General features: G+C 39.4%; 1 protein-coding gene across 1 annotated transcript in view; it reads left to right on the top strand.

The window, feature by feature from the left end:
- psen2 (presenilin 2) overlaps positions 1–12,588 on the top strand; it is a 49,475-nt gene that overhangs the window by 22,347 nt on the left and 14,540 nt on the right. The window contains exons 6-7 of the mRNA XM_028821035.2: positions 212–432; positions 1,950–2,048. Of these exons, the coding sequence (XP_028676868.1) occupies positions 212–432; positions 1,950–2,048 (320 nt within the window). The remainder of the gene's footprint in view (positions 1–211; positions 433–1,949; positions 2,049–12,588) is intronic.

Genomic DNA, 12,588 nt, shown 5'->3' with positions numbered 1-12,588 from the left:
GACAGACTGGAGTCTATTCTTTGTAGAGTGCAGTATGAGGAAAAGGCAATAAAACTAGATACATACCCTACTTTTGTGATATGTGCAATTCTATGGCCATAGCCATTACGTGAGTGTGAACTTCATGACCACTGAAGTCTCTCCAGGAAAGTGTGCTGTGTGTGCTTATGTGCTGTATGCCCACAACAACTCTTTCTTTGTCCTACTTTAGGGAAGTATTCAAGACCTATAATGTTGCAATGGATTACCCTACCGTGGCTCTCATCATCTGGAATTTTGGAGTAGTGGGAATGATATGCATCCATTGGAAAGGACCTCTACAGCTTCAGCAAGCATATCTTATCATGATCAGTGCACTGATGGCACTGGTCTTTATTAAATATCTGCCAGAGTGGTCTGCTTGGGTCATTCTGGGAGCCATCTCAATATATGGTAAGATTTGATATGGGGGGGGGGGGGTCGTCTTCTCATCCAAGATTTATACCTGATGATTTGTTTTGTCCTGGTAGTTACATTTCTAAGAAGCTCCGTTTATCTTCTGCATCTTACAAGTATTCTTCGTACAATACAGCCATACTGTGTTGACTTGCTTTACATAATGCTTAGTTTTGACTTCTTTACCTATAATACTCTGTAGCACACTTGTGTTGATCTTTGTGCTTATCTCCTTCTTGTGCTTCCTCTGGGTCTGTGACTCCTCTGAGTTCCCCATTTCAGAAAAAAAAGTTGAATTCAAACATGTTACTATAAAAGAAGAGCAGCACTTTTTAGATGCATGCTAATGACCCTCATTTGTATGCATAGTTCTTCCTTCAGTCCATTCATATAAAGTATTGTCTGTCCATAAGTTTTCAAGTGAATTCTGTTTATTCTTTGTTTTCACTGAAAACAGATGCAAAGTACTTATATTTCCAAGTATAATACAGCAATCATATATATTCATACAGTTGCATGGATGCACTAGAAATTTTACTGGTTTAAAAAAGAACTGAATGGGTGACTGTCCCTTCCTAGGTGAAACACATCCAAATCTTTATTGCTTACATGGAAACTTTGTGTGTTTTTTACCATAGACAAACCTGTGCTTTCCACCATAAGAAGCAGTTAGTTAGTGAAATAATATATCACCATGAGTGAAATGTGGGACAAACAGATGTTCACTGTGTTTAATCTGAGACACATTCTGTACAATTTGGGCATGAGCATGTACACTTCTCCCATTTATTAGCTATAATCTGTGTCTTGTTGGTGTCAGTAATGTGTGGATTTGACCATTATTTTGTGATTTATGTGGGCAATTACTAACTAATAATCTAACTGTGCAACAACTGGCTATCTAATTTGAATGGCTCTGATGTCCATCTCAAACCTCCTTGGCATTAGACCCGAGCATCTCTCAGGCTATAAAATCAGTGCTAATAGCGTTAGTCTCAAGTGTCACTCGGGCAACAGTATAGAAGCATCTTGTGTAAGACCTGAGGTTTACTCTGGCTGTAAAAGTGCCACCAGCATTACTCGGGCAACGGTATAGGCGTGTCTCACGTAAGCGTCCGGTCCCTGAGCGTTACCCAGGTAATGGTGTAGACCCTTCTTCCCCTTGTCGCATAATAGCATCTCATAAGAAGGCCTCTCATCGGTAGTGATGACAAAGGGAATCAATGTGACTTCAGGCAGTGAAATTGAAATGGTCAGTGAAACCAAAAGTGTCACTTGCACATGTGCAGTGTTCTGTTCATATTCTTTTTATTATTCATCATTATTATTTGTATCATTACTGTACTTTCTACACTTCCTGCTTTGTATTTTTAGTGTTTTTTTCATGTTTTACAGTAGAAAGATGAGATTTAATAAAAATGTCCTTCTTCAAGCCAAAAAGTACAATGCGTTTGACATGTTTTTTGAGTAAAAATGTATCGCTAAGGAGGTTAAAAGTTTTTCTCTTTTGGCAGATCTGGTTGCAGTGCTCTGTCCAAAGGGCCCATTGAGGATGCTGGTGGAGCTTGCACAGGAGAGGAATGAACCGATTTTTCCTGCACTGATTTACTCTTGTAAGTAAAATCCTTGAAAAATGCTACATGATTAATTCATGATTTTCTCCTGCTTTTTTTGTTCCATTAAGGAAAGCACAAAATGGTGACATTTATTTTTGAGTTCATAGCAATGTTAGAATCCATCCATTGAGGTAATTCTATAGATCAGGGTGTGCGTCAGGTTCCGTCAGAGTGCAACCAACTCTACTGGTGTTTGATCCACCTTGTGGTCACTACCTGATTTACATTTACACTCATTTACTTTGCAGATGCATTTATTCCAAACAAATTACAAAGATGTCTAGGGGACTGTTTGGGAACAAGTGTTACAAAACATAGATATAAAATTGATCATCACAAATGAAGAGCCCGGAACAAAATACAAGCAAGTTACAATACAGCAGACAGTATCAGTTAGACAGAAATTCTCCTAACAAGAGAGTCTTCAAACACTTCTTAAACACGTTGACAACATCTGAAGTTTGAATGGAGGTGGGCAGCATGGTGCACCAGCTAGAAGCTAAACATGAAAAGAATCTGGATTGAGATTTGATGCCACAGGGGGTGGCATCACCAGATGGCTCTCATCAGCAGGACTGAGAGGTCAAGAAGGATCGTAGGACGTCCATGCCTCCATACATGTAGGTGCTGTCTCATTGACTACTCTGTAGACAAGCATCAATGATAACATTGAACAAGTTGGTAATTTCATGTTTGTATATTTGATGTGCCAGTGTATATAGTGGCAAAAGGTTCTCAGTATAGCCTTCAAGAACTGATATTAAACTTAATGACAGCAGCTGAGGGCAGTTACCTAGTTAGATATCTTACCCTTTAACAGGAAACAAAATAACTCTTATGAATGTAGGACTCGGAAAGTCAAGAAATGCCTGAATACTGAAACGAATGCGTGAGGAGTACACTCTCAAAACATCTGAGACCTACAAAAATCGCCAAAAGAGAAAGGGGATTTACCAGACCCCTGGTGCAAATAATAAAACAATTCATTGTTTAGGCAATTAAATTAACTCAATAAAGTGTCAAAATAAAAGAACACAAAAAGAATCAAAATTCCAAAATAGTCAAAAAGAAAAAGTAAGAAAAGAATAAATGTCAACAGAGAAGCTAAACACTAGATAAAAACAGTAGGAAAATCAATAAACCAAACATACAAAACTAGCAAGCAAAGCCAAAAAACAAACAAAACCTAAAAAAGGGAGAAACTGCAACAAGAAACCGAACAACAAAAGAAGAATTAGCTAATGCTTCAGCTAATAGCATTTACTGTGCATATGGCTTCATCAGGTCACACCTCAAGATCCTAACTGGCAATTAGGGGACTACAAAACTGCAAACATTACATAAAACTTAACCAAAAAAACAAACAAGGGAGTGCGGAAAAATGTATTTTGTCACTTTCTAACTCCCTTAATCCAGACAAGGGTTGTGGGGATTGGGAGAGCATGAACCTATCCTGGTTAGCACATTTTCCATTGGGTTTAGATCAGGTGACTATGGAGGGCATGTCACTTGTTGGAACACACCGTCACTCTGCTTCATTGATAAGTAGCTTTTACACAGCATGGAGGTGTATCTAGCGTCATTGTCTTTTTGAAAAACAAGTGAAGGTCCAAATAAGCACAATCCTGATAGGATAGTATGCCACCGTATGATGCTGTGGTCGCCATGTTGGTTAACTGTGCTTTCTAAACACATTTCCAACATTAACACCTGCAAAACATCACCAAACCATCATACATGAACAACATTCTCCCTCTCTGCATCTCAGAAAGAAATGGAGGTTGCAACCAAAAATCTGAAATTTTGACTAATTTGTGAAAAGTACACATTTCCATCAGTGATGCTCCAATCAGGTTTTTTTAAGACCGATACTGATCACCGATTTCATGTTACTTGATCAGCCGATTCTAATACTGATTTTTTTCTTTTATCCCTTTAAGAAACTTTTTACAGTAAGCTCCTATAATCTTATGTCCTATATTAAGAAGTGAATTTTTATAATTAAACTATAGACCACAGGTATTACCTCTTTATTTATTTCATTAACACAATGAAATACTGTAGGCTTCTTATTCAGTGACCATTAAAATTCTAAAATAAAAATAAATTTCCTTAAAATACATACTAATAAAATATGTACAAAAATATTTATCCATAAAACATATGGCATAAAAGAAAGTAAAGTGCTTCTCATATGTACCTGTCTGAAATAAAGCTTTTTAAAAAAAGTAGTTTTCCTCATTTCTCTAACAAAAAACATTTATATACAGTGTGTGTATGTATATGTGTGTGTGTGTGTGTATATATATATATATATATATATATATATATATATATATATATATATATATATATATATATATAGTACTGTGCAAAAGTTTTAGGCAGGTGTGAAAAAATGCTGTAAACAAAGAATGCTTTCAGAAATATAAATAATGATTTATTGTTTATATTGTTATCAATTTACAAAATGCAAAGTGAGCGAACTAAAGAAAAATCTAAATCCAATCCATATTTGGTGTTGCTACCTTTTGCCTTCAAACCAGCATCAATTCTTATAGGTACACTCGCACAAAGTCAGGGATTTTGTAGGATTATAGTCAGGTGTATGATCAACCAATTATACCAAACAGGTGCTAATGATCATCAATGTCACACGTAGGTTGAAACACAGTCATTAACTGAAACAGAAACCGCTGTGTAGGATGCTTAAAACTGGGTGAGGTACAGCCAAACTCTGCTACCAAGGTGAGATTGTGGAAGACAGTTTCATGTCATGGCAAGATTGAGCACAGCAACAAGACACAAGGTAGTTATACTGCATCAGCAAGGTCTCTCCCAGACAAAGATTTCAAAGCAGACTGGGGTTTCAAGATGTGCTGTTCAAGCTCTTTTGAAGAAGCACAAAGAAACGGGCCACGTTGAGGATCGTAGACGCAGTGGTCGGCCAAGGAAACTTAGTGCAGCAGATGGAAAAACACATCAAGCTTGTTACCCTTCGAAATTGGAAGATGTCCAGCAGCGCCATCAGCTCAGAACTGGCAGAAACCAGTGGGACCCAGGTACACCCATCTACTGTCTGGAGAAGTCTGGCCAGAAGTGGTCTTCATGGAAGAGTTGCAGCCAAAATACCTCCAACGTGGAAACAAGGCCAAGCGACTCAAGTATGCACGAAAACATAGGAACTGGGGTGCAGAAAAATGGCAGCAGGTGCTCTGGACTGATGAGTCAAAATTTGGCTGTAGCAGAAGGCAGTTTGTTCGTCGAAGGGCTGGAGAGCGGTACAATAATGAGTGTCTGCAGGCAACAGTGAAGCATGGTGGAGGTTCCTTGAACGTTTGGGGCTGCATTTCTGCAAATGGAGTTGGAGATTTGGTCAGGATTAATGGTGTTCTCAATGCTGAGAAATACAGGCAGATACTTATCCATCATGCAATACCATCAGGGAGGCGTATGATTGGCCCCAAATTTATTCTGCAGCAGGACAACGACCCCAAACATACAGCCAAAGTCATTAAGAACTATCTTCAGCGTAAAGAAGAACAAGAAGTCCTGGAAGTGATGGTATGGCCCCCACAGAGCCCTGATCTCAACATCATCGAGTGTGTCTGGGATTACATGAAGAGACAGAAGGATGTGAGGAAGCTTACATCCACTGAAGATCTGTGGTTAGTTCTCCAAGATGTTTGGAACAACCTACCAGCCGAGTTCCTTCAAAAACTGTGTGCAAGTGTACCTAGAAGAATTGATGCTGTTTTGAAGGCAAAGGGTGGTCACACCAAATATTGATTTGATTTAGATTTCTTTTGTTCATTCACTGTATTTTGTTGATTGATGAAAATAAATGATTAACACTTCCATTTTTGAAAGCATTCTTTGTTTACAGCATTTTTTCACACCTGCCTAAACTTTTTGCACAATACTGTATATACAGTGCATCCAGAAAGTATTCACAGCGTATCACTTTTTCCACCTTTTGTTATGTTACAGCCTTATTCCAAAATGGATTAAATTCATTTTTTTCCTCAGAATTCTGCACACAACACCCCATAATGACAATGTGCCAAAGGTGCATCGACAAAGTATTGAGCAAAGGCTGTGAATACTTATGTACATGTACTTTCTCAGTTTTTTTATTTTTAATAAATTTGCAAAAACCTCAAGTAAACTTTTTTCACGTTGTCATTATGGGGTGTTGTGTGTAGAATTCTGAGGAAAAAAATGAATTTAATCCATTTTGGAATAAGGCTGTAAAAATAACAAAAGGTGGAAAAAGTGATGCGCTGTGAATACTTTTCTAGAACTTTATGTTCTAGATTATGATTTTGCAAATGTGTTAGGATACGTAAGTGACTTAGATTAGGGTGAGATTCACTTACACCAAAATTGGGGTTACATCACTGTTGTAGGAACAGAACTGTGTCATAACCCGTGTACCCCCTGTATATCATGTTTCGCCCTTATTGGGGCATGGCAAATGCCTGACGACTAGCCAACCAGTCACAAGCATTACCTGGTAGGTAAATACCCAAATACCAGATTGTGATCAAATCTATGCATGTAATACTCCGATCTACACCTTGTCAAGTAAGCAAACCAGCCATCATTGTGCAACGTCTGAGGCACTGACATTCAAGGTTCAATCCCCACAAGGAGAAGCAAAAGTGCCCCCAATTAGGGCAAAACACGCGTCATGTACACTTTGTATTATTTGGCATGTACAATATATATACGGAAGTGGGTTAAAATAGGTTTACAATTGTTTGTATGGAAAAAGACATGCAGGTTATGATTATTAGAAAAGCTTTATTAACTCAAAGGAATGTCACAATGAACAGTGCAGTTTGGTACAATCTCATAAGTGCTCAAATTAACTAAAAGATGTATACGTTTTGCATACTCACAACACATAAATACTCACACAATCACTTAATTGGTATTGGGATTAAACACTACTTAAATGTAAATATTCATGCACTTAATAGGTTATAATCCTCACTACAGCTTTTTTACTGTTAAAGTATACATTTACTATATTTATAAATGCTTTTTTTCTTCAGTGTATCAGCTAGACATTTGTAATTCTTGTGGCATAATTATAAATATATTTAATAATGCTGTGCTTGTTTCTTACCAAAATTTATGCTGTATGACACACAGCAACAAATAATAAACACAGTACAAATCTTTAAAAAAGCCGCAAATGTATCAGATGTTCATGAGTTCATTATCAAGAAGACACAAAACTAACATACTTAAAAGGCATGTTTTTCTGTTAAGCTAACAAGCCTATTGTGAACTAAGCAGTAATTTCAAATTTGTCTTTATCTTTTTGTTTTCTAATTAAAAATGTAAGCTAATGCACAAGCTCAAGGTCCAAACTCAAACAGTGTCCGTTTTAATTTAAAGGACAAAATATAAAGGTCAGAATTCATATAAGTAGCTTTGCTTGCCATTTGTTTAACTACAAATGATGACTTCTCCAATTCCTTTTTTTCAGTTTATTACTCGGCTTTCTTTAATGTAAAGGCTATCCATCCATTTATTATCCAACCCGCTATATCCTAACTACAGGGTCACGAGGGGTCTGCTGGAGCCAATCCCAGCCAACACAGGGCGCAAGGCAGGAAACAGACCCCGGGCAGGACACACACACCAAGCAGACACTAGGGACAATTTAGGATCGCCAATGCACCTGACCTGCTTGTCTTTGGACTGTGGGAGGAAACCAGAGTACTCGGAGGAAACCCACGCAGACATGTGGAGAACATGCAAACTCCATGCAGGGAGGACCCGGGAAGCGAACCCAGGTCTCCTAACTGTAAGGCAGCAGTGCTGCCCATTGCACCACTTTGCCGCCAATGTAAAAGCTAATATTACAATATTCCAATCATCTCTTGTAAAACGAGCCTTGACTCGCTGCTCTTTCTTTACACTGCAGGAAGTTTGCTAAAAAAAAAAAAAAAAAAACGCTAGCTCAACTATCATTGTATCTCACATAAAGGAGCGCGACAACTAAATTGCCATAAAGCCTAGAAAATGAGGGACTGAAAAGATTGTTTTTGTGTTTGGCCAATTTACCAATCACCAATCAAGTTGTTTTTAGTGAAAATCGACCGATTTAGATTGATGGCCAATCAAGCAGAGCATCTCCAGTTTTCATTGGTCCATTGCACATGTCGCTTGACCCAATCAAGTCCCTTTTGCTTCTATTTGGCCTTTAGGAGAGGCTTTTTGTAAGCAATTCTGCCATAAATGCCTGGCTTATGAAGTCTGTTCTGAACAGCAAACGTTGAGATGTATTTGTTAGTTAAACTTTCGGAGGCATTTATTTGGGCTGTGATTTGGTGTGCACTTTAGCACCGATCTCTAAGGCTTGTGACTCTGATGAACTTGTCATCTGAGGCAGAGGTAAGTAACTCATGGTCTTCCAGTCTTTTGTCAGCCCTCAACTGAGCTGGTTTCATCATAGCGCTTAATGCTTTTTGCAACACAACTCTGATATGTATGTACAGAGTACAGTGGAACCTCGATTCACAAATGTCTCGGAACACATACAAATCGGTTTACGACCAAAAAGTTCACCAAACGTTTGCATCTGTTCACGACCACACACTTGGTATACAAACAAGCCAGTTTCCCTTTCGGTTTGTACGTGTTCAGTCTCTCCCTGTGCATTTCCTATGCAGCGAGCAAGAGAGAGAGCGAGAGAGCGCGACACACACATGAGACACACACACACACACAGGCGCGAGAGAGTGACACACACACACACAGGCAGCGTGAGAGAGAGAGACACACATACAGGCAGCGTGAGAGAGAGAGCTGGACGCATAAGGCAGTTTAAGAATGCACTGGGTTTGATTTTGTTTTCACTTCTGTTTATAGCGATCGGTTCGTAGCGTGCATTGCTGCAATGTTACTTTTCTTGGTGGTTTATTAAATTACGGATTTTTTCAAATGTTCATTTTTTTCCCTGTGCTTAAAACTCATTTAAAAAAAGTGTTTTTAGCCAGTGGTTGGTAGCGCTATAGAGCGAACTATTGCAGTGTTAGTATTTTCTGTTGTTCAAGGTTTTCTCAGTGTTATTCAATGTTTTTACATTTAGTTTACTATTACGCTGTGCATTCTATGGTTTAATTAACTGTATTTGTGCTTTAAAACTTAAAAAATATATATTTACATACAGTTCGTATGGTCTGGAACGGATTAATTGTATTTACATACAGTGGTGTGAAAAACTATTTGCCCCCTTCCTGATTTCTTATTCTTTTGCATGTTTGTCACACAAAATGTTTCTGATCATCAAACTCATTTAACCATTAGTCAAATATAACACAAGTAAACACAAAATGCAGTTTTTAAATGATGGTTTTTATTATTTAGGGAGAAAAAATATCCAAACCTACATGGCCCTGTGTGAAAAAGTAATTGCCCCCTTGTTAAAAAATAACCTAACTGTGGTGTATCACACCTGAGTTCAATTTCCGTAGCCACCCCCAGGCCTGATTACTGCCACACCTGTTTCAATCAAGAAATCACTTAAATAGGAGCTTCCTGACACAGAGAAGTAGACCAAAAGCACCTCAAAAGCTAGACATCATGCCAAGATCCAAAGAAATTCAGGAACAAATGAGAACAGAAGTAATTGAGATCTATCAGTCTGGTAAAGGTTATAAAGCCATTTCTAAAGCTTTGGGACTCCAGCGAACCACAGTGAGAGCCATTATCCACAAATGGCAAAAACATGGAACAGTGGTGAACCTTCCCAGGAGTGGCCGGCCGACCAAAATTACCCCAAGAGCGCAGAGACGACTCATCCGAGAGGTCACAAAAGACCCCAGGACAACGTCTAAAGAACTGCAGGCCTCACTTGCCTCAATTAAGGTCAGTGTTCACGACTCCACCATAAGAAAGAGACTGGGCAAAAACGGCCTGCATGGCAGATTTCCAAGACGCAAACCACTGTTAAGCAAAAAGAACATTAGGGCTCGTCTCAATTTTGCTAAGAAACATCTCAATGATTGCCAAGACTTTTGGGAAAATACCTTGTGGACTGATGAGTCAAAAGTTGAACTTTTTGGAAGGCAAATGTCCCGTTACATCTGGCGTAAAAGGAACACAGCATTTCAGAAAAAGAACATCATACCAACAGTAAAATATGGTGGTGGTAGTGTGATGGTCTGGGGTTGTTTTGCTGCTTCAGGACCTGGAAGGCTTGCTGTGATAGATGGAACCATGAATTCTACTGTCTACCAAAAAATCCTGAAGGAGAATGTCCGGCCATCTGTTCGTCAACTCAAGCTGAAGCGATCTTGGGTGCTGCAACAGGACAATGACCCAAAACACACCAGCAAATCCACCTCTGAATGGCTGAAGAAAAACAAAATGAAGACTTTGGAGTGGCCTAGTCAAAGTCCTGACCTGAATCCAATTGAGATGCTATGGCATGACCTTAAAAAGGCGGTTCATGCTAGAAAACCCTCAAATAAAGCTGAATTACAACAATTTTGCAAAGATGAGTGGGCCAAAATTCCTCCAGAGCGCTGTAAAAGACTCATTGCAAGTTATCGCAAACACTTGATTGCAGTTATTGCTGCTAAGGGTGGCCCAACCAGTTATTAGGTTCAGGGGGCAATTACTTTTTCACACAGGGCCATGTAGGTTTGGATTTTTTTTTTCTCCCTAAATAATAAAAACCACCATTTACAAACTGCATTTTGTGTTTACTTGTGTTATATTTGACTAATGGTTTAATGTGTTTGATGATCAGAAACATTTTGTGTGACAAACATGCAAAAGAATAAGAAATCAGGAAGGGGGCAAATAGTTTTTCACACCACTGTACAATCCTATGGGGGAAATTACTACGGTTCACGACCAAATCGGGTTACGACCAGAGTTTTGGAACGAATTATGGTCGTGAACAGAGGTTTCCACTGTACTTGTAATTTTTTAGATTGACTGAACTTCTTTTCTTAAGTTATTGATGGTCTTTTGCTTCTGTTTTCTAATTCCATTTTTTCTACCATATTATGGCATGAAAAATGGAACAATGCCAAATGAGGGCTCCACTAATTAACCCTTAACCATGAGCACAGATGGATGGGAATGATTTAGTGATTGTTGTTGTGCACAGCTGTCATTAACACTAGCTCCAAGTGGTCATGTCAGTGTCGTACCCTAACCCGGTTTCTTTTTCTTTGGTTATATTCTTGAGTAAAAGCGCATTTGTTCTGTTATACTTGTAACCTTTGTGAAAGTGTTTATTTGATATTTGGACTTCAGTCTTCACACATTATACACTTCATGTCAAAATTTTGTCATTAGTACTATAACATGAAAAAAGTTCCTGTTTTAGTTCTGTGTTCAGCATTTCTTGCCTCGTCTTTCCTGTCATCCTACATTTACCCATATTGTCATAGACACAGAACACACATGAAATGCATGTGTTCCAAATAACAAAATATTATTTACCCTATACAACTCAAGGCACCTCGCACCCAGATAAACAGGCTTGAGCTGGGAGAACTTTTTGTCTGATTTGAACTATAGTGGTGTGGGGAGGGATAGCAGGCTGCTTGCTGCTTGTGCTGATCAACACATTTGCAAAACAAAAGATGCTAATGGAGAGCTGCGAAGGAATTTAACTCTTTTAGGGCGGATGTCGACTTTTGTCGACAGGAGGGGTTGAAGGCGGATGTCGACAAAAGTCGACATCCAGGGATAGAGGGCGACAATCAGCTATTAATGGCGACAAATCTCACTGTCACGTCACAGGCATTCCCTCTGTGCTTGGAGGAATGCTAGACTCGTTGACTCGGCAAATAAACATTGCGTGTGCATGAGTTGCGAAATGTAAACAGGCAAGATGGCACTGACATGTGAAAAGGCAGCGAAGCAAGTGCAGAAAAGAAAACACTCGCATTATGCGCATTTGCGCATTATCGCGGAGTCGGACTCTTGATTTTTCAGAATCGGACTTTATTGGCAGTGATCAGGAGATCGAGCAAGAGAGTTAGAAGCAGGCATCAGCTGATCAGACACCAGCCGATGCCGCGCCAGCGGATCTGCTGCCAGTTGCGTGCCTTCGCGCAGCCGATGCATCTACGGCAAGGTTCGCATGGGATAAATACACAGACATTGATCCGTTGAGAGCTGATCTGGCTACCGGAGTTTACAAGACGGCATGGCTTGCTGTTGGACACGGCAGATCACCAGCTGCTGTACTTCAGGCTGCTCTCTCCTGATGCTGCTTTTCAGCTACTGTCAGACGAGACAAACAGGTAGGCAGAGATTTTTTTTGAATCGCGGGCTGCGTTTGCATCGCATTCTCATTTTTCAAAGTGGAAACCCACAACGAAAGACGAGATGAAGCCCGCTGTGGCATTACAAATAGAGATGAGACAGAACTGGTGATATAACTTCAGGGAGCATTGGTCCAAACGTGTTTTGTCCCCTGGTGACTTAGGTACGTGCTGCTGCAAAGTTTTATTCACTTCTGTAATAAACAGAAGCAAATCCCATGGGGTGAGCC

The sequence above is a fragment of the Erpetoichthys calabaricus genome, chromosome 15, assembly GCF_900747795.2.
Source record: "Erpetoichthys calabaricus chromosome 15, fErpCal1.3, whole genome shotgun sequence".
In the NCBI taxonomy this organism is placed as follows: Eukaryota; Metazoa; Chordata; class Cladistia; order Polypteriformes; family Polypteridae; genus Erpetoichthys; species Erpetoichthys calabaricus.
This window is presented reverse-complemented; position numbering and strand designations above follow the sequence as displayed.